Raw genomic sequence first — 23,699 nt, 5'->3', positions numbered from 1 at the left:
CTCTCAGAAACGTAGGGACAACCAGCTATTCAACGACACTCCTATTCTTTTGCTTGACAGCCTCATGTGGCCAAATGATAGGTGAACAAAGCAGTACAAGCACTGCTCCCATGTCAACGCCATCATCAAATGGAAAGCGTATCTTGGTTTTGCTCAGGATCTTCGAAGAGAAAGGAATACAACAGGTACCACACATATATAGGTAGCCAGCATTCACGGAACAGCCACCATGCGCAGGGCTGCACCCTTTTTTAAATTGGAGGGAATGGAATCATAAAAGCACAGAAGTGTGATATAGCATGATGTACTGGGGAAATCGGAGGTAGACGTTGTTTCTGGAATAGAAACAGTGTGCACGTATAAACTGCATGCATGTACACATGTAAATATGTGTTATCTCCTAGGGACTTCTTGAAAATTGGTAGGATTATCATATGTTCTTGGAAACATCTGTTGACTATTTCTATACTTTACAGTAAAAAGTACAAGACTGCAATGGCATAAAGGCCAAAAATAAAAAAAGAAAAGCATTATAACCAGCAGAAGTAATTGAAGCAGATATTTCATAATGTCTCAGATGTGAAAACTGGTATCTGGATATTTAGCAAAAAATATTGACTCTGTCAAACGAACAAACTTGGAACAAGAAATGGCTTCAAAATGGAAATACAGAAATCACAGTAAACATTGTTTAAAATGTCAGATCCAAATTAAATATTGCCCCCACAGATATCACTAGAGCTTATTTCTTACAAATGCACCATTGAGCTAAAGGTCAGGTCCTGTGTATAGGGACCCTGTCTAAGCTTTTTTGGGGCCATTATTCCTGTGTGTATTCCCTCTTTTTAGCTAAATCAAACTCAAAAACAGAAGTGCTGTTTCAATAACAACAAGGTTATAAGTCAATGAAGTAAAGTTCGTGGTTTTCCATTGTCTCAGGATTTGCTATCCAAGTTATTTATGTGTTCAGTGACCACAGGTAATCAGATGTCATGTGCAGCAGAAAATCAGGTTTTCAGCCATTGGGAAATACCAACGGGATAGCACTGCAGACAATGGCAGTCACTCCAGAGGTTTTCCCACTGGTGTGTTGAAGTCTCGTTCCACTTTACGCTCTACCAATCCAGCTTCAGATCAGCCTTACTCCATGTGTATTTTCCTCCTCGCTTCAGAAACATCTTTTCATCAAATCCACTGAATTTTATAGCTTCTTCTACACCAACATCCAGGATGGACTTGGAAGGGTCCTTCCGTCCCTTTCTACAGTTCAGAAAGCGCATCTAGAAAATTCATAACAGAAACTGGTATATTTCCATGTGATGAATCCTGTAGAACTCAATCTACAGTATTAATCCCAAATAGCTTTTGATATTCCAGTCATGTCGACAGATATTTTTTGAAATCTGTGGCTGATATTGAACCCCTTGGACCGCATCTCTCTACTCAACCAGCTCATGATCTGGTGGAAGAGGCTGGGCTAAGCATAGTGGACACCTAAGTGCACGATAAACAGAATGATATGCACTCCGCGTGGGCAGATGTAGCTCCACTGGGGGAAGGGGTAATCAGGAGAGGCTTCCCCCAAATGCTGACATCTGAATTATGTGTTGAGATTTTAAATTGGAGGGAATGGTATCATAAAAGCACAGAAGTGTGATATAGCATGATGTACTGGGGAAATTGGAGGTAGACGGTATTTCTGGAATAGAAACGATGTGCATGTATAAAGTGCATGCATATACACACGTAAATATTAATAAAGGCTTGTTTTGAGAAAGGGAGAGAGGATGTAAAGAAAGGCGCTGCTGAAGCAGGCAGGTGCCGGATCAACAAGAGTCTTCTATGACCTGCTAAGGTTCTTTGTTTTAATCTTATTCCATCCATTTTCATTTGTTTTATTCTGTCCTATTCTACTCTGTAGGCAGAAATATTTCTTCACACTCCTTACGACCTACACTGAGTGTTTCATAGGAGCACAAGTAATACTTGTTGAAGCAAAATGTTATTCAATTGGTAAAAGCAAATTTTGGTTCAACTATGTGTTTTCCAAATATGTGGAGACCAGCTAGCTTGCTGAGGGATGCTGGTCAAAATCTCTAGTCAATCATAATAATTTCCACTCCAAAAATAAATTGTTTGAATTTTCCTCTCTACCTTGGACCCAGAAACTGAGTATTTTCCTTATCACCTTTTCCCTTACACTCTATTAAGAAAGCTTATATTGTTAAGAAATGAAATGGCTATAAACACTGATTGGTTAACTTGAAAATAACAAAATACCAGCTGGGCATGGGGGCCCACACCTGGAATCCCAGCATTTAGGGAGGCCCAAGAGTTCAAGACCAGCATGGGCAACATGGCAAAATCCAATCTCTACAAAAAATACATAAAAATCCAGTTGTGTGTGGTAATGCACACCTGCAGTACCAGCTACTTGGGAGGCTGAGGCAGGAGGATCACCTGAGCCCAGGAGGCTGAGGCTGCAGTGAGCCAAGATTGTGCCATTGCCCTCTAGCCTGGATGACAGGAAACCCTATCTCAGAAAAAAAAAAAAAAAGAAAAGAAAAGAAAAGAAAACATCAAAAGTGACAGTAAGCATTTCTCCAAAAGACAAATCCAATTTAAATACGGAACTCAAGGTGGCTGGAGCTCATTTCTTTAAAATACGTCTTCAAATGGACTTATTTGTCCTTTGCTAGAAAGAGTGGCAAAGGTTATAGATCTAGAAAAAAAAAAAAAAGACAGAGGAAAGGGGGAAGTGATTTGTTTTTCAATTTTGAGAAGCATGGGTTTCCCTCTTCCTTTGGAAGGCAGTGGGGGTAGGAATAATATCAGTGGTGTTTGGAGCAGAACCATAAGCCTCTCCTCACCAAAGCCAAGGTTTACCAATCAGAAGACAAACTGGCTGTGTCTGGTTTCTCCAAGATAATGAGAAGAGTGATACGGCCAATAGTGCTCCAAAGTAGGCTGGATGCCGTATCTCAGGAGAGCCTCCAGCCCAGGACTACATAACAGACGACTTTGTTGTGTGTGATAACGAGTTCCATGTGACATCCACGGATGCATAGCTATATGGCAGACAATATCACGTGGTGCTCAGTGCAAATCAATGCTGGGACCTGGGTTCAAGCTTGTGCTGTTCCAGTGTTTAGCTCCACGTTTGACCCTGAGAAGTGAGGGCTCTGGCATAATCGTAATCACTGACCATCAAACTGTGAAGTGCTAATTAAGAAGGACAAATAGGTACTAGATAATTATGCTTATGGAAGTCAACTCTGCCACTGCTGCTAATTAATTAATTAAGTGATAATTTTATAACTCATTGGAAATACTCACATATTCATCCAGAATAAGGTAGGAGTCTTTCATCTGCAAAGGAGAAGTTAATACAAATTTAGTTTCAGGTGCATTTCTCAGTATGTGAGCTCAACTGTCCACCTGGAGTGTTTGCGTTATTATTTTGGATCCAGCATTTCTCATTTCCCTTGAGTTGCCTTTGGCATGGCCCTCGCAAGACAAGGCTCTGTTTGTGTGCATTCGGTTTCCAACAGATCACAGCAGGCCTGGATTCTCTGCTCTTTGCTGAAAAGGTCAAACATCAGAACCTTCTTCCTGCAGGCTTCCCTGACAGTGAACTCCAAGGCAATTTCCCCATCCCTTCACACTTTTGGAGAGCCCTTTTCTTCTTTACGTGGTATTTCCAATGACTCTGTCCACCATGTATCTAATTTCCCCCTTTTCAATTTATGAAGCAGAACTCTCTTGAAAGCTACTTTTGGGAGCTCAAAGGTGGATTGACCTGAGGATTTTAATATTACCCTAACATTACTTGTCAATAGTTATGCCCTCTATACATATAGAGCAGCTGTACCTGTACTGCTGATGGGAAGGTATTCCTTCTATCCCTATCCTTGTAGATAGGGGTCTGCAAAATTGTTTTCTGTAAAGGGCCAGATGGCAAATATTTTCTGCTTAGCAGGCCACACAGTCTGTCACAACTAATCAACTGTGCTTTGCAGCCCAAAAGCCACCACAGATGATACATAAGAAAAATAGCTTGGCTGAGCTCCCCTGAAACTTAATTTATGGGCCCAGAAAAACAGCTTTTACATAATGTTCACAGGTCACAAAAACGATTCTTGTTTTGATGTTTTCCCTCATCAACTCTTAACTTGCATCCTGTACTACAACAGGTGGCAGGCCAGACCCGTCCCTGGCGCCAGCGTTTGCCAACTCCTCTGCAGGGATAGGAGCAGACCTGCTATTGGATGTCTAGTGGGGTACCAGTAGCATTAGCATCATCTGGGAACTAGTTCCAGGTGCAGAGTGGTGGGCCCACCTCAGACCCACTGAGTAAGGGTCTGCCCTTTCACAAGATCCCAGGTGATTTGATGAAGTTTGAAACAAACTGGCTAAAAGGTTCGTGGGCTTTGGGGTCATCAAAATTCAGATTTTGCCCCTGATACAAGTCTGGTAAATGAGCACCTACCACTCGGCCTCTTGGTGTATACAACGGAGATGATAAAACCTGGCTCATGAAGCACTAGTGAAAATGGTGATGAGTCAAAGGGATAACAGCCCCTCTTACAAAGGAGGTACTCAGCCAGATTTTCTTTAATGTCATATTAACTATTTAATTAAGATGGAGTTTTAAAATATCAAATAAAATAGTGCATAGAGGAAAACCTCCTCTACCCCCTTTCTCTTCTTTTTCATGGTCATCCTGTCCGCCATTCCGGGATTTTCTTATTCGTGTTCACTTCAACATTACCTTTTAAACTTGAACCATTTACCTAGAGCCTCAGAAGTCTAAAACATAAGGAATGAATGTCTGCTCTTTGAGTTCCTAGCATTACTTAAGCATATGGGGTAGAGATTTTCCTGTATGTGTATTTTTGGATGGCAGATGGAGAAGCTGTTTTTAAAATAATAAAACTAATACTTAAGTTACAAAATTTTAAAGTTCAAAAAGTTAAAAAGGTGAATAAAACGACTCATAATTCCACTACTCCAAGATAACCATAGGAATATGTAGACATGCACTTTTTTTTACACATTAGGCTTAAACTTCAAATTAATTTTGCATACTGTTTTTTATCTGTACCTACTGTTATATTATCAGAATTTCTCTTTGTCACTTAAAAATTTTTGGAATATGCTTGTTAGTCAGTGTAACATTTCATTCTGTGAACCTACAGATTTACTCATTCTCTTTATGCTGAATGACAGGCTATCTTTAATTTTTTTGGTATTCTTCTTTTATTTTTTATTTTTTTGGGAGACTGAGTCTTGCTCTGTTGCCCAGGTTGGACTGCAGTGGCATGGTCTCTGCTCACCGCAAGCTCCAACTCCTAGGTTCACACCATTCTCCTGCCTCAGCCTCCCGAGTAGCTGGGACTACAGGGACCCGCCACCACGCCTGGCTAAATTTTTGTATTTTTAGTAGAGACGGGGTTTCACTGTGTTAGCAAGGATGGTCTCGATATCCTGACCTCGTGATCTACCCGCCTCGGCCTCTCAACGTGCTAGGATTACAGGCGTGAGCCACCGTGCCCAGCCAGTATTATTCTTAATACTGCAGTAACATATCTTTACATAAATACTTCTCTACATCTGTGAATATTTCATGTTTTAAGGTAGAATTTCTAAATTCAAATATGTGGCTATTTTAAAGGTTATAAAGTTAGCAATTCGTTTTCTAGGAAAGTTGCAATAATTTATACTGTTGCTAACAACATGAACTTGCCTCTTACTGCAACTTTATGCTTCATATTTTATTTTGTATTTCTTTGAATATAGACAATATCAAATGCCCTTAAAATATTTATTCACCATTTGTTTTTCTTCTGTAAACTATTTATGTCCATTGCATGTTTTGCTTTTTTGGTGTTAATAGATTATTGATTTAAATAACTTTTTATATATAATACTTTATACAATTCAGTATAATATGTTAACATATTTCACTTTTAATTTTATGACATGTGTGACATATATTTTTAATTTTATGGATTCAATTATACTATCAATTTTTTTTAAGTTTGTATCTTTCATTAATAAAGAGGTTCGGCCGGGCGCGGTGGCTCAAGCCTGTAATCCCAGCACTTTGGGAGGCCGAGGCGGGTGGATCACGAGGTCAGGAGATCGAGACCATCCTGGCTAACATGGTGAAACCCCGTCTCTACTAAAAATACAAAAAACTAGCCGGGCGTGGTGGCGGGCGCCTGTAGTCCCAGCTACTCGGAGGCTGAGGCGGGAGAATGGCGTGAGCCCGGGAGGTGGAGCTTGCAGTGAGCCGAGATCGCGCCACTGCACTCCAGCCTGGGCGACAGAGCGAGACTCCGTCTCAAAAAAAATAAAAATAAAAAAAAAAATAAAGAGGTTCCTTATTAATGGATTTTTTTCTGTAGCTTCTGAGAACACATCTTTAGATCCCCTGCTCCTAGTAATACCTGAGAGTTCCACAGTGTGGACATGCTTTGGCCAACCTTGTTTTATCTGTGTATGAAATTTGTGGTAATAGGATGGATCCAATTGTCATTCCATTAGAAAACTAAACAGGAAACATTTCTTCTACATTCTATGCAACATAACAAAATTATACATAGAGATTATTCAACTAAATAAAGTGATAATATTGATATCAATAGAGTGGTATTCGTTAGTTCTTTCTGTGTTTAAGGGCTATGTCATACATGTATGACACATAGGGACCTTATACATATATGAATCATATATAAAGAATATCTACATGAATCTATATACAATTGTATCGTCTGCAAAGTACCACTGTATCCATCATGGATAGAGAAGCTGAAGCTCTCTAAAGACCCTGCAGCTGGGAGGTGGCAGAGCCAATGGCAGCCCTCAGCCCGATCTGCCCTGACATGGCACTCCTCCCACTTCTCACCACGAACCCTCTAAAGTAACGATGTGTGGGACCCTTGGCTGAGAGACTTCCCTCTCGGGAGTCAGTCTGAATGTATGATGATAAAACAACTTTTGCTTTATACAACCTTCTGGTTAGATTCAGGCACCAAACAGGACACTTCTTTGTGGCGCTCCAAGAATCTTTCAAATTCTTCATCACCAATAACAAATCTTTCTGCTTCCCTTAGAGCATCTTCTCCACAATTCTCACCCTCAATTAAGAGGCACTGGAACACCTGAAAGGCAATGGTAGCATTTGCTTTGCAGAGAGCTTCCATTATGTTTTCCCCCAAACCTCACTCCCCTTTTACAAGCTTTATTTCTTCTGAGTAAAGAAGACTCTATGAGCTGAGGGACATTCTAGAGAAATATTACTTTGTGGAAATGAAAGCTAGCCCTGAAATTTAGGAATATGCTGTTAGAAGCACAAACATCCTTAAAATATAAACTTTCAAAAACTTGTCTAGATTATGTTTGATTGAGTCTTATAATATTTTCTGACAACAAAATAATGGGTATTTATTGAAAAAATATAAACTATAAAAGAGCATAAAAAATAAATCATGTGTAATCCCATAACCAAGAAAAACACATTTTAAAAACATTGTTTTCTCTGATTTTTAATAGATTCTTATAAAAGCCTCTAGTGTATGTCTGTTTTTCACTTAAAACCTAAGAACAGTTTTTCAAAATCATTAATATTCTCTTTTGACAGTCTTTTAAGTGAACAAATGTGTATGTATGATTGTGTAAAGTGTATTATTCTATACATACTACCATCGTTTGAAAATAAAATTCAGTCCTACAAAAGGCAAGAAGTGAAGAGACTTGCCCAAGGTGACAAAGGGTGACAGCTAACCCAAGACAGAGCCAGGACAAGCCCAGATCTAAAGGGTTTCCATGGAAAGGATTATTCTACACAGAATTTCACTAATATCATCATCTGAACCACTCAGATGCCACTGTAGTCAGATGAGAAGGAATTGTCAACACTTCAACGTTGCCTTTTTTGCTCACTCTTTATTTTCCCCTTCTTTTTTGCTCCTCAGTCTTTTGATATTTGCCTCCACTGTCCCCTTTGCTTTTTGCTTTCATGGTTTCTTCCTTAAAAGACTGTGAGCATCTTGGGAGGGATCATCACCCATCCCCATGCCCCATTCAGGCTCAGGGTACGGAGAGGCCTGGCAGGGAGGGCCCTTCCATGTAGGTTTGAATCATGAGCAGACTTGACTATCAAAGAAGACATACATCACAGGCATTTTTTCCCAGGGACTTTGACTCCAGAATCAGCCAGCTAGAATGGAAGGGCCTCTGCAGGAGAAAACCAAGCTGTAGGAGCTGAAAGGGGAACAATATTGAGGGCGTGGGATTGGGCATGGAAGAGTAGAACGAGCTCCCTCCTGCCATGCTGCTGGAGCAAGCCTACAGGTCACAACAAAGCCTCCCAATGAGTAATCGTATGCTCAGTGCTGTTGTCCCGGGGACACGGCTGGTGACACCTTCCAGCCCACAGCCTCATGGTGGAGGAGGCAGCCTCAGGAAACCAGGTTCTGAGTGCAATGTACGATTGGACTAAGAACAGGCACCTGATCCAGGAGCATCAATTTACATCAATTGGAAGCCTGCATATACCAACAATCTGGTTTTCCAAACAGGCAGAAGCTAGCCTTCCACCAAAAGAGTCAGGATTTTGATGGCAAATCTAGAGTGAATCAGATGAATGGAAGCCAGTGTAGGAGTCAATATATCTGAGAGAAAGGCCATGAGATAGGAGAACACCAAGCTTGGGGAAAAAATACTTATACATCTGAAAAAAGGATGCCAAAAGACAGCAATGAGGAAGACAGTAACAGGAAACATGGGGCAGAGGAGAGAGGTGGGGACAGGAGAGGGGCAGGCAGGAAAGTCAATGTCTCTAAGGTAGCTTAGCCCTCCAGCTGGAGCCTCTGCCTTCCTGGTGGATCGTGTTCCTGTTTTTCCCATCAGACCTCTCTCTTTAGCTTTTCTCCAGTTCCTTCTACACCTGGAAATGAGGCTGATATTTCATGTCCTTATACATGTAACCAAAAGTTCAAGTTCAACATACCTATTAAAATTTTTTCAAAGTAGCATCTCCAGCTTCCCCTAACCCATTTCCACATATTACAGGACAGCTTCAGGAAAATGATAGAATATCCCTTTCCCTCCTCCCTAACTCTATCTGGAATGCTGACATGGGATTAAAAGAAATAGCCAAGGCAGCTTTGAAGGAAAACCTGTTCTTTGTGCAGGCAAGCCCTCTAGTCTGGATGTGGCTTTCTTCTTCAGGTCTTTGCCACCTATGAAAATTCTTTCCATTTTTCAGAGCATAGCCAAATGCCTCCTCCTATACGAAGCCTTCCGCTTAAGCTCAGCCTCTTTTGCCATTTCACGGTATGATAGCACACATAGCTTTCTATTAGTGACTTTTCCCACATCTCTTTTTGTGTGTTTGTGCTAGCACTGCGCTCTGCATCTTATCTTTCATTGCATCTATGCTGGGCTCCAGACACAGGCGCTGGGTGGCTATACAAGAGTCCCCAGGACTGCCTGTTAGAAATACATGCTTGTGCAAGCCCTCCCTGCTATGCTTGCCTTCACCACAGGCCTTGTTTCAGGACAGCAGGTATGAGGCCCAAGAAACTGCTTTTAAACAGCCTCCTGAGTTGACTCTGACAAGCAGTCAAAGGTAGAAACCTGGGATTTTAGTCATGCATGTCTGCACACAGTGGGAGCTGCATATACAGAGTTGGCTTGCATGTGTGTGGACTTCAGGCTTTTAGTAGCTGGTAGTGGCGCCAGCCCTAAAGCATGAATCTGGGAGTAAAGGTCCCATTTTGCTACAACTTGGGGATGACTTTACCCCAATGTCTTCTAGAAATTCACTGCATCAGAATTTATGAGGAACCTGTATCTGTCCATTCATAAGCCAAGAGTTTTAAAAAGAAATGTAGGCTTTCTATGAACATATTATTCCAAACATTTCCAAGCACTGAGCATATTTTTTTATGTTTATCCTCACAATATTTCCAAAGGAAATCATTTCAAGTCTTCAGAAACGGGAAGTAAGGCAAAGAAAAGTACAGTTTTAAGTCTAACAGAGCTGGAAGACCAAGAATCTGACTTCTGGACTGGCTTGCGAGGTTCAGAGTTCTCTTGTGTCAGTATTATTTTCAATTTCATTGAAAAAAGTCATTCCTGAATGTTTTCTTGAAGGAAATCAGCAAAAGCGACCTTGTGTACTTACTTTCCAGCGGACGGGGTTTAGTGCTTTGATCTGTTCCGTCATGTCCTCTTCCACGTTGAAACGATTAATGACAGAATTTATCTTGAAAGCGACTCTATAATCCCTACACCACGTCCTCAGCTTTTGAAGGTTTTCCACATGGTTCTTCTTTCCTTGGCCACGGCCAATAAGGACATTGACTTCCTCATCAAAGCTGTCACAGGAGACAGCGAGAATGTCCAAATATTCACCTGAGGGAAAATGATCATTTTTAAACTTTTCTATCCAAGCACCAAGCCCCTCAGGCTATTATATCTCTTGTGATAAAATATATGTTGTTTTAATTTTTAAAAAGACACTTTTCCTTATACCCACGAAACTCACTGAGATATGAATTATACTTTCTTCTTATGTCAAATAAACTTGAAAAACTAAATATATATGTAAAATAAGGACTTAGTTGATTATTTGAAAACTCTGCACATGTATGTGTGTGAGCACTTACTGACATATTTAAATATATCAGGTTTTTCATTTATTCCTGCATACAAAGTATGTAATTTCTGAGGCATGTAGATATATTTGGATGCCTATAGACTTATTTATGAACAGTTACAAATTTACTTCTTTTTCTTTCCATCACACAGATAAAATTGCTCTGCTGAAGATCCCTAGTATTTTTGCTAAGTTCATCAGCTTCTTCTGGACATCTCCTTAATAGTTGATTCATCATCTAAATATTTAGAAACACTCTATGTGATGTCAATGACAACTGTGTTAGATGCCAAGAAAACCAAGAGAAAGGGAAGCCTGGTGTGGGAATAAAGTGTAAACAGACCCTCCTTGCAACATGGTATGTGAAGAGCTGTGATAGCATGTCATTTCGGGAGTACAGAAAGTGTTCACAATTACCTTTGCTTTGGTTTCTGTCACACTAGTTTCTGCTCCACCTCTCTTATTACCCCTCCAGTTTCCTCTGCTCCTTCATGCTATCCACTTATCTCTTAAGTACAGGCATTCTCGATGGCTGAGTCACTCCTTGCAGTTGATTAAGTCAGAGTTTTCCTAGTTTTGTGACTTTTTAAGAGTTGACTGCTTTTCTTAAAATTACTTTCAAATTATAGAAGCTGGAAATTCCAAAAACTCTTTAAGCAGCTATCCTCTAATATTACAAAAGGAGTCATTTTGACTCCTATTTTGGGCTAATTTTATTTTATCCATATGTAACATATGCCCTCAAAACATCTAGCATAAACTGGAGCCAGAATAAGGCAACTGTCCATGATTTAAAACAACTCGAAACATTCTAAAAATTGATCTCAAATAAATTCCTAATGGCATATCACATTGTGAAAAGGCAAATCACTGAGCACCTGATCTCCAAACAGACCAGAAATTAAGTTCAAAACCAAAAATGCAGAGACTTATCAGTTATGCAAAAGTCAAGACAAGTCATCTGAGGATCTGTAAGTCAATTGCTATCTTCTGCCCCCCTTCCAACTTTTGCTGTATGTCCATGATAACTATCCTCCTGTTCTCAGCTTTTCCTTGCCAAAGCTCTTGGGAAGAAAGATTTAATGGAACAGATCTGTTTGCTCAGTCCCTATATCTTTCCAGAACCCGGAACCATGGTGGAATCTTGGCCAACCCCTGCATATATGGCAACTACAATATTCTACTTATCATTGGTGAGGTGTATAAACCTGGGGCAATGGAGCATGTTAAATCAACTTGTCAAGACTTCTCAGGATTGTTTAGCCAGATCCACGACTTCCTTGGTTGCATTGTTGGGGTCCTGAGTTTCAGTTCCAATAGCTGGTTACATAGCAGCATGTGCATAAATGACCAGCCTTGTATAAAGCCTCAGACTCTAAGACTCAAATGGACCTTCCTATGCAAACACATTCCAACTATGTCCCTGTAGTTCACTGCTAGAGAGAAAGTACAACCTGTGAGGCCTGGGATGGAGAAGGACTCAGGGCCTGTGTCTGGACTCTCTGGACTCTGGTGATATATATATGTCATTACCCTGCTGTTTCTGTTCTGTATCCTTTACTCTAATAAACCCTAGCCATGAGTATAGCTGGCTATTGAGTGTTGGAAGTCCTTCTAGCAAATTACCAAACTTGGCGAGGCAGTGGGGTTCTAAAACAGCTCTCTTCATCCACTCAAGCACATGACCCATCCCTGACCCATTGAGCCAGAGGTGGAAAATTAGCAGCTTATGGGCCAGATAGGCATCTGTATACATTTGTTCCTCACAATGCCTAAAAGTATTTCAAATTATTTACAAATGTTTATAATTATATATTTTTGATCTATGTTTAATAATTTGAGGATCATCCAAATTATCTTGCGGCACAAAAATCAATGAAACCTCCTAGCTGGCTCTCCGCCCATGCACTATAGGAATAGGGCACAGTGCTTCCCGTCCTCCAGTCTTTGTGCTTTCCTATTGTCTCCAAGCTGCTGACAGTGACTTTTCTTATATGCTTCTAAATTCACTAATTTATACCACTTTCTCCCACAAGCCTGAGAGATTTGACCTGCATGTGCAGCACTATCCCTGATCTGTACACCACAAAGACATCCTGGATGACTGATCTTAGAGGAAGGGCATTGGCTGGGTACCCACCCAGAAAATCCCGCCAGGTACTCTCCATCACACCGCTTCCTCAGTTTCTTTTTTCTCTCTCTGAGTATGGTTCCCAAAGTTCACTTTTCAACCTCAGACCGCCTGTGTGACAAAGTGCCTCCCTTCACTACCGTTAACCCTTATCAGATGGACCCTCCAACCCACATCCACAGCGTCCCTCCCCCACAGTCCATGTCCGCACCATCACAGATGGTGTACCAGAGATGTCTCAGCAACATCCTCAACAGATTATAAATGCAGCTTCTCTTGGAAAGACTTCAAGTCTCGAACAGCTCATATAAACAAGAACAGAGAATTTTACTATAACAGGTTATACCTGTTTCCCAACATGACAGTCCATATAAGAAGAGCTAATGTTTTCCAAGCCCTTGCTAAGTTTCAAGCACTGCTCTATGGACATGACATCTGCTGAAAACTGCGAGGAATCTCAGCAGACTTAGAATTCAGCGGTTCTTAATTCTGGCTACACGGTAGAATCCCTTGGAGCTCCCCATATTGGCCAATCCACACACCACGAGGTTCTGATACAATTAGTCTATGGATCCAGTCCAGTCCCAACAGAGATATTTTATTACAAAGCTGTCAAATGTGTTAATTTTCCTACCTAGTGTCTAAACTAAGGCCATAGATCTTGTATTTGCTAAATTGCAATGTACAAGATAGTCATCTCAGTAATAAGGTCTATTATCTAACTTGCCAAACTTGTTTACTGAGAACCCTAAGGAAGTAAAACTGCCATAATGCCATGCACAGCTTGAAAAGCGATTAGAGTTAGCAAGATTAGTTTTTCCTGCCTTCCAGTTCTCCTCAGCAGGTCTGGCTGAAGGCCCAGGATGGAAGGAAATACAAGAACCAACAATAACAATAGCAGTAAGGAGAGTGCCATCCCATGAAGCACACCATAATTCTGGAACCACCTCTCCCGGATCAGGCTTCCGTTGCTCACGATGCTCACGCTAGGCAGCTGCAGCTCTGTTTTGCAGAACTTCACCAACTTGCCCAGGTATTCTCCCCGGTCGTGAAGAAATGGCTCTCCACCTGAAAAGTTGATCTTCTCCATACCTGTGCAAGGTGATACATGAATTTTACCACTTCACAAATATACATTATTATTTTAATAGCAAAAGTAATATTTTCTCAATGTAAAAAAAAGAAATAAAATTTTCTCATTATCTTCCTCTCCCCTAACCCTAGTTCTCAACACCAATCCCACCCAATGGGAATAGCATATGTTAAATTTGGGGTCTAAACAGGGATGCAGGGAATTGGTTACACAGATGAATAGAATTGCTCAGACACCAAAGGGTACAATGAGGCAGCACCAGGATTTGCAAAGCAGAAAGCCACATCCCTGCCATGCGGCCTGACTGTCCACAGGCCAGCTGCCAGCCAGGGAATAACACTCCTCCTCACTCTGCGTTTCCCATCTCCACTCCTTGTCCTGGATTCCGTGTCGCCCTCTCTCTTGGGCTACTCCCTTATTTTAGAAAATCCCTTTACAGGCTTCCTGAAAAAAATGTAAAAGCAGGAATCTGGAACTTATATTACTGGAATATTGGAGTTTCTAAATTTAACTACTATTTTCTTATCATCTTCCTTTCTATATCTATCCTGATTTTTTGGTCTCATTTTGGCAAGACTTTGCCTTTTCGTCTTTCTATTAAGATTTTAATTTTAGAAACCCCATTTTTAGTTCCCCAGACACTTCCATATTCTGACTATTCCTTTCCAGGCATTCTATTCTTGTTTCATATATGCAATTCTTTCTCTTATCTCTCTGCAATTACTAGTTATAGTTTTTTTGGAAGTTTTCTTCTTCCTACATCCTCTCTGGGTGTTTGTTTTGGTGTCTGCCTTTTCTTTTGATGTTTTTATTTGTTCATTTAAATTTCAGTGTGGCACAAAATAAGTGAATGGAATTTATATGATGAAGGGAGGGGCTGGTCCAAAGGAGGGTTTCACTAGAGAGAGACAGAGAGGTAAACCGGTTTATTCACAGAAAAACCTCCAACTGCTAATATCCTTGGTCTTTACTTTGGGGTCATTTTGTTTTCTCAGAGAAGAACATCTGTCTCTTGCATGTGTTACACACCCACCTGCCTGCATTCTAGGAGGATGGAGTCTATGCGTTACACATCCACCTGCCTGCATTCTAGGAGGATGGGGTCTACGTTTACCCATCTGCCTGCCTGTGTTCTAGGAGGATGGGCTTGTGCGTTATACAGCCACCTGCCTGCATTCTAGGAGGATGGATCTATGCGTTACACACCTGCCTGCCTGCATTCTAGGAAGATGGACCTTTGTGCCATACACCTGCCAGTCTGCGTTCTAGAAGGACAGGCCTATGCATCATACACCTGCCTGCCTGCATTCTAGGAGAGTGAGCCTGTGCAAACCTCTTTTTGGTCTCTCTTAATCTGTATCTGGTCTCACCATACATCACCCAAGGTAATATGGTTAAAGCTTTCAACCCTTAAATAACCCATGGGGAAGGAATTATTATCTGGTTTTTAGTGCAAGAATTGAAGCCAAGAAAGGTTAAACAACTTGCTGAAGATCATAAGACAAGAGAAAAGTAGAGCTAAGGTACATGCCTAGATCCAAAGCCTGGAGTCTTTATAAGTAGAGAAGCCTCCAGGCTGGTGTGCCTGGAACAGTTTTGGTTTATAGTAAACAAAACAGTATCTGTGAGTTTTAGTGCCCCCTTTCACGCTCAGACGTCTCTATGATTGGACAGTGAGACATTATACCACCTATTTATGATCCATCATGCTGGGAGGCAGCTTGAGTGACACTCATTATAACCTGAAAACCAAATAAAACATAATTACCTAAGTAGTGTGGTGACGTAGTGGCAGATAAACTGTAGAAAGTAAGACAGGGGCCTGGCCAGTGGCACAGAACTGCTAACAATTTTGAGGACTATATTTAGAAGGGATGGAAGAATAAGGAAATGGAAGGAATAGAATTTAGAGGCATAGTTAAGATCTTAGACAAGGAGTAATTGATTTACAATAGTGTTAACATGCACGAGTGATCATATTACAGCCCAGATCTGATGCTCATTATTTTTAATTCTATTCAGTCTTTCTGAATAGAATTTCAAAACAGTTTAAAAGCCAGAAAAGTAAATAGTATATTTTAGAAGCATCTTTAGCCAGAATAGTAAATTTTAATTTTAAATACAATATATAAAATATATATTAAAATTTAAATTTCAATGTAAATGTAAACCTTTAATTACCACCGACAGAGCAGGAACATCGTCATCTCAGACAAACACCACCACTTCAAGTTCCAGCTCCCTTTCTGGCCTTATGCATTTTAAGGAAGTCACTTCTCTTCTAACTACAAGCAGCCAGAAAGAGCAGACAGTAAAACACAGATAAGACAGCTCGGGCACAGAGGGAGGTTGAGGGAAGTCTCTTAGGTAACTGCCAAACTTCATTCTCATACAATGGGCCCCAGTAAAACAGTGGGCCTTAATACGCACATTCGTTTCTCTTCAGTGCTCTAAGATAGGGAAGCTAAAAGCAGATTCAGGGTGGGTATGCCTGCAGCTGCAGGAAGATGTATGGTAACAGACACACAACTCTCCTTCCCAGATAAACACAACAAAGAGAAACAGAAGCAGTCCAAGCCTCTAATAAACTCTCCCACCCTAAATCCTTAAAACTCTTGGTCTGTAAGAGTATGGGCTCTGACCTAACTCAGCCACAAGCCCCTATCAGGTTTGTTTTCTCTAAAATAAACCTGTCCTTGACTGTGGAGCCACCTTTTGTGATTCTTTCCTCTTTCTTTAATTCCTACAACCAAAAAAATAGGTTTCCTCCATTATATAGAAATCTCTCTTACAGGAAAATACAACCTACATTATCCTGTAAGCATTTCAATTAACTTTGGTTTTATTTACTTAAAACAAAAGGATATTATATAAAAGTATTAATTATAACTATTAATAATTTATCTTTTATGACAAAATACATGAACATTCACTTGTTTGTGCCTTGTACCAACTTTTTTGAGATTGGTTTATCAGTTATCATTATTATCTAAAGATAATTTTAAAGATCATGGAACTGATACTCAGAAAAGCTAAATGTCTTGACAAGTCTAGAAAATGTTAGAGCAGAAACTCAAACCCTGGCCTTCTGAATGAAAGTCGAAATTTCACTCGACATGTCTCCTTATTCACTCACTCATGCATTCATTCATTTATCTAAAACATTTCTTAAGCCTCTATTACATTCTAGACATTCTGCCAGGCATGAAGATACACAGGAGGGTAAAATTCAACCTTGGAATGCAATTTCTTTGAGGAACCAGATATTTAAAAAAAAAAAAACTGAACAAAATAGTACATTTTAAAAAGCTGCAAGACACATTTGTAGCAAGTGCCATGAGTTCACAAGTGAAAAGTAAAGGGCATAATTATGGCTGCAGAGAACCAAGGAGAATTCAAAGGAGCTTTGAAAGTTCATCAACAAAGATTTGAGGACAGACATTCTAGGAAGAGACAACAATATGACCATTGTCTTAGCGATTTTGGTGTTTGGAGAAAATGAGTGTGACTGTTTTCTGAAATTCATCAGGATGCACACCCAGAATATGTGTAATATGGTGCATGTATGCTATGCTTTCGTTAAAAAGTTAAACAAGGAGGGAAAGAAGCTAGAGATGTTGCTGAAGTTACTAGCTGAGAAGGTACTCTAAGAAAGACAGGAAGACAAGGATGGAAGGAAGAACAGATCTGGAGTGGAAGATGTTGCATTCGAAGGTCACATGCTGAGTACTCTCCAAGATGCTGCCAGTTACTAATGTGGTGATACTCAGTAAGCATTCTTGAGAGCTAAGTCCTTGACATATTTGCCAAAAAAATTGTAAGGCTTCCTATTAAAAGAATATACACAAACTCAAATATAAGATTCAACCGCTGCTGTTTTTACGTCAAAGTTTTTGTTTTTGTTTCCAACTTTCCTAATTATTAATAACTGTTTCTAAAAAACCCAAATTCATTAGTGTTGTGGGCAAACTCAGAAAGTGGTACAATCTTCCCAAACTGCCTCTTTCCAAACACCGAGTGTAACAGGGACCTGCCCTTTGCATAGACCCCTGCTCACTTCCAAGTGGCAGGAGGGACAGGTTTGCTCCACAAATCCCCTGCTCCAGGCCAACTCTGTGATTTAGGAAGGACTAGGTGCCCACTCCAAAATTCACTGAATTATTTTCTCCTAGGACAACATGCTCACCGTGCAATGGCAAATGGTGACCTTGAGTTTTGGAGAAGCTCACCAGCTTGTGTGTGCCCCCAGCCCCTTCTCGCCTTACCCTACTGCCGAATGGTTGAGAATCCCGATTTCTGTCTGGGACCATGGACTCACCAGCTTCCTTAAGCAAAAGCAATCCTCTCTTTGCTTCCTCAAGGGGCAGCACAAAGGATGTTTTGGCTGTGTGGAAACAGAAGCCGCATTTGTAGTTGCACTGGCGAGTGAAGTGATAGTTGACGCTGGTTGGGGTGGTGGACAGAGGAGGGTCCTCTTCCTCCTCTTTGGTCTCATCTGGCTCTCTCCAGACCAGCTGCTGCTTTGTCCTCTTGGAAGCTAGCAGCCAGGTTGCCCTCAGCCAGCAGAACAGCGGGAAAAGGCTCCTCCACAGAGAGCTCAGAGGTTGCCTGAACACACTCAGGAGCTTCCCAGCAAAAGCAGCAGGCGTGAGTACCCACATGGTGGCAGACGCCTGGAGCACAGCAGTCCCTGTATGCCGGGGACTCTCTTTATATAGGGGTGGAAATCAGCAGTCTCTGAGCAACCTGTCATGGGGAGCAGGACACACCTTCTTTGACCAACACTCACTTGAGTTAGAGTTTCGATTTTTCACACATGAAAGTGAAAGTTGAAACAGGGCCAAGACTGAAGACTAGAGATCGGGACCAGCATTCCTGGTTTCTCTACTCACGGCTGCCTCAGACCCCTTGTATTATAACAGTCTCTCTAGCTTGATGTAGTTACAGATGAGGATAGCAGTCTCTATCAATATCCAGCTTTCTGTCTGATAGAGATAGACACAGGGGCATTGATCAGCACGCTTTGTACTTGTTGCATTGCTTTCTCTTGACATAGCCAAGTAATAGTTTTTGCTCCATCATAGTGGGGGTCGGGGGGGTCCTCAGGAAAAGTTTCTTTTTAGAGCCAAATAATAAACAGACTGATTGGTTGGTGGAGGATGAGTACAGGATCATTCACCTCGAGACCCCTTTCAGATCACAGTAAAAACGCATGGAACAAAAATTGAATTTATGTCTTAGTCCATTAGCTATTCAGCCTAATGTATGCAAGGTGACAGTGTTAGAATTTAGGTATTTACATCTTCCTGTATTTTGATATCATTTTTTATAGATGCTTTTAGTTAGAGGAAATCCAGTGCTTTTCTGAGATGCTTCCTAGTTGGTGAGAATTACTGCGACCCATTGTTTATTTATCTTTACAGTTTTCTTAGAAAGCCTTGTTGACCTTTTTACTGAAATCTTCCTTTTAGCCGTCTTTCATCAGAGCTGTGTGTGTGTGGTCTTGTGCTTTCATGACACCTGTAGAAAGCTGGAAGAGTCCTAGTAGCTGAACTTCCAGAGCCCACAAATCATGTAGCTGGGTTACTTTGAGTAAGTGACTTCATTTCTCTGGATTTCCATTTCTTTATCAGCAAAGCCGCATATCTCATGCGATTTTTGTGCAGAGTAAAACTGCCAATTTTTGAGAAATCCAGAGAAATGAAGTTTGCCTGGCAAACTTTAAGTGTTCAGTTAGGGTTAGCTCCTGTTATTCTGATCCTGTCATATTCTGAATTGAAACAGAAATGACTTATTTTACTTAAAATAAAACATTAAACATGTTTAACTTAACATTTAACATCTGCAAAATTGTCTGCTTAATGATTACCAAATATTCAACAGTAGCTATATCTCAAGTCCTTGAAATCTCAGCCCAAAGTTTCTTAAACTCTCAGGCCATGGTCTTGCACAATTGAAAATCACTTTTTGCTAGATCTCACTTCTGCATACACGTGTGATCATGAGAGGCATACAGGTACCTGTTAAATTTGAGTCAAATTCTTTTGGGTTAACTTGGTTCCCCTTTCTGGCTGGAGAAAGTTTGAAGTCTCAAAGGTTAGGTCAGCACGATTCTAGTGGGGGTCTCTTGCAGGCATCGGTTAAAATAGGCTAGGAAAATCTTAAAGAGGCGCCAAATGCTTAGCCCAAACATGAGGAGGATCAAGACTTGTAGGGTGGCATGCAGAAGGAACCCTACTGCAGCGGAAGCCAGCTGGAAATATCTGGAGATCAGAAACTTAACCTAGAAAGTCCAGCCAGGAGGCTTTTTGAAGGTGTTTTTCAGAGATTTGGCTAGCCTTAAGATCTTACATGTTCCCAATTCAACCTGCCTGGAAGTATTTACCCTGCAGAAAGTGGCAGCAGCAGCGCAAACATCACTCTGTGCAGGGAGGAGAGAGTCTAAAGCAATGTGTTTGTCTAGGACCACACGAGCAAGTGAGTCTATGGACCTCTGTTGCACTCTGATCACTTGGGTGGTGGAGCAGGCAATTCTGTGAACAGTTCAGGAAGGGTTTCTGATCATTTATGAATTCCAAGCAGAATCTAGTTTAAATTGGGACCCAAAAAACCTTCCAATCTAGCTCCTTCTAGGGTTAACTCTTCTAGATGAATTATATCCTTGAGAGTATCAACAACTATTATTTTCATAATCTGAGGAGTTATCATCAGTGTTGGATTATAACTGTTAGAGAACAGGGTAGGTAGTGCTGGTGGGGATAACTGAATAGATGGGAATTTGGGAAAAGGTATTTCCGTGGCAAAATCTCCCAGTGAGGATAACTCAAGTATTATTTCTCCTTTCTGGGAGAATAAAATACGGGCCTGGAATATTTCTAAGAAGTCCCTTCCTAGGAAGTGTGTGGAAGCCCGAACGAAAAACAACTGCCCACGAGGGCTACTAGTTGGAAAAGGATAGGTGAAGATTAGGAACCATCATAGGTTGGTTGGCTACCCCAACCATCTGGATGAATTCAGAACCCTGGGGAGGGTCCACGGAAAGCATGCTGGGGTTAAGGATGGACAGAGTAGCCCCAGTGTTGACCAGAGCTCTGATGAGTTTTCTCCAATCTTAATACCTAATTCCCCTAGTTGAGTAATTCGAGTAGGGGAAATGTCCTGAGAGGCTCTATAGTTCTGCTTGACGGAAGAGGGCTGGTAAACTTTATCAGGGTTTAATTGTAGCCAGATATTGTAGGAAATTAGGAGAACTCAGGATCCAGTCCAGTCTACAGGTAGAAAACCTGAACTTGAAAACAGGGCACAGGGCTAATAATAGGTGCATGTTAGTTTTTCTTAAGAACATGACTTTTGGGCCGGGCGCGGTGGCTCAAGCCTGTAATCCCAGCACTTTGGGAGGCCGAGACGGGCGGATCACGAGGTCAGGAGATCGAGACCATCCTGGCTAACACCGTGAAACCCCGTCTCTACTAAAAATACAAAAAACTAGCCGGGCGAGGTGGCGGGCGCCTGTAGTCCCAGCTACTTGGGAGGCTGAGGCAGAAGAATGGCGTAAACCCGGGAGGCGGAGCTTGCAGTGAGCTGAGATCCGGCCACTGCACTCCAGCCCGGGCTACCGAGCAAGACTCCGCCTCAAAAAAAAAAAAAAAAAAAAAAAAAAGAACATGACTTTTTCTCTCCACATTAATCATACAGGAACTTTCAGGTTTTAGAACCTCTAGAGGTTAAGAAGCCAAATCAAGGCAGGCTTTAGATTTTACTTAGGGTCTTAAGGTTATTGGGCCCAGCAGGAAGTGACAAGTTTTATGCATTCACTATAAGGCTGGGAACTCTTGAAGCCAGGCATTTTATGACCCTTCTTAAATACGACTTTTCAGTCAAAGCCTAGTAATATAATCAGTATTTCCAATAGTATCCTGCTTATAAAGGGAGAGCAGATGTTTACTGAACTTACAGAAACACAATAAGAATGCTCACAAATAGTGTCTGAATTTCGGAGGACTCAAGTTTGGAGTAAGGCAAATGCTTCCACTGGTGTTCACAAAAGTATACTTCACCAAATTATTGTAAACTATAGCTAATGAAAGAAAAATTTCTTGAATCTGAAAAAATATTTTAGAACCAACATTTTAAATAAAAGTCATAAAATTATCCTTATCAATTACTCACTTTCAGTTATTTGTTTTCCTTAATTTTAATTAGTAATTTTGGGCTATAGCTGATTGCAAATGCTACTAGGGAAGAATTTAAAACAATAATTGTGGAGGAGAAAAATACAGAACAGCCATGATCAAAACTCTGATGAGAGTTTACAAGGAAATTGTTAGAAAGAATGTAGAAATAATTGCAAGAAAATTTAAAAGAAAATTAAGATATTTTTGTGGCACACAATCATTTAACAAAACAATCATACTCAAGACTGATAACACATATTATGATATATTAGTCAATTCTTGTATTGCTGTAAAGAAATACCCAAGATTGGGTTATTTATAAGGAAAAGACGTTGAATTGGCTCATGCTTATGCAGGTTGTACAGGAAGCATCATGCTGGCATCTGCTTGGCTTCTGGGGAGGCCTCAGGAAACTTACAATCATGACGGAAGGAAAAGTGGGAGAAGATGTCTCACATGGCCAGAGCAGGAGCAAGAGAGAAAGATGTTGGTCGGGGGGAGGTGCTACACACTTTTAAACAATTAGATCTCACAAGAACTCACTATCCTGAGGACAGTACCAAGTTGGTACTAAGCCATTCATAAGGACCTGCTCCCATGATCCAATCACTTCCCACCAGGTTGCACCTCCAACATTGAGGTTTACAATTTCACCATAAGATTTGGCTGGGGACACAAATCTAAACCATATCATATAACATCTCGGAATTTTAAGATCTCATGCAATCTGGAACACATATTAGTAACATATTTATATAAATATAACTTAAAGGGAGTTAAATACCATTTCTCATTTGATATGCTTCCCATATGATTTGCCAAATAAGTCTAATCATTTAGTATCTCTACAAGATCAAAGAGTCCTAATTTAGGGTTTTGGTATTGAGGAAACCTGCCAAAGGTGTCAAAAGGTTCAAAATACTTGATTAACCAGAATCATATATCACTGCTAAATAAACAAAGTGATAATCAGAAGACTTCAAAAAGAATACAGATTTACATGGATGTGAAAATCCTACCTTTTTTTAAAGTTCAGTTTCTCTAAATAATGAAAAGCCTAATAAAAACAACATGAAGCAAAGGAATTATCTCAGTAAAACGCAGACTCTTAGCTTACTAGACCAGTTATCTAATAGGTAAAGGGGAAACAAACTTCCTTTAGTATGACTGCTTCTCCTTATGGAAAGCCCATTCGCATAACCTGAAAGTTAAACCTGATGCAAAGGGTATTTGAATTTAATCAGGCACGGAAAGAATGTATCCAGAATTCTTTTTTTTTTTTTTTTTTTTTTTTTTTGAGACGGAGTCTCGCGCTGTGTCACCCAGGCTGGAGTGCAGTGGCGCGATCTCGGCTCACTGCAAGCTCCGCCTCCCAGGTTCACGCCATTCTCCTGCCTCAGCCTCCGAGTAGCTGGGACTACAGGCGCCCGCCACCACGCCCGGCTAGTTTTTTGTATTTTTAGTAGAGACGGGGTTTCACCATGTTAGCCAGGATGGTCTCGATCTCCTGACCTCGTGATCCACCCGCCTCGGCCTCCCAAAGTGCTGGGATTACAGGCTTGAGCCACCGCGCCCGGCCAGAATTCTAAGCGTATGCTATTATAGAGAAACGTAAACAAGAAAACTAGTACC

The 23,699-nt window shown here is 40.8% G+C and overlaps 1 protein-coding gene and 1 long non-coding RNA gene across 2 annotated transcripts in view; one reads left to right on the top strand and one right to left on the bottom strand.

Moving 5' to 3' along the window:
- LOC116270235 overlaps positions 1–10,903 on the top strand; it is a 31,257-nt gene extending 20,354 nt beyond the window's left edge. The window contains exon 3 of the long non-coding RNA XR_004178170.1: positions 10,822–10,903. This is a non-coding gene — a long non-coding RNA (uncharacterized LOC116270235). The remainder of the gene's footprint in view (positions 1–10,821) is intronic.
- On the bottom strand, positions 1,116–18,554 carry RSAD2 (radical S-adenosyl methionine domain containing 2). Its single transcript, NM_001279531.1, is given in 6 exon segments — positions 1,116–1,280; positions 3,337–3,369; positions 7,017–7,166; positions 10,196–10,425; positions 13,731–13,892; positions 18,212–18,554. Coding segments are annotated over 6 exon segments (1,083 nt in total).
- Between the last annotated feature and the right edge of the window lie 5,145 nt (positions 18,555–23,699).

The sequence above is a fragment of the Papio anubis genome, chromosome 14, assembly GCF_008728515.1.
Source record: "Papio anubis isolate 15944 chromosome 14, Panubis1.0, whole genome shotgun sequence".
NCBI lineage: Eukaryota > Metazoa > Chordata > Mammalia > Primates > Cercopithecidae > Papio > Papio anubis.
This window is presented reverse-complemented; position numbering and strand designations above follow the sequence as displayed.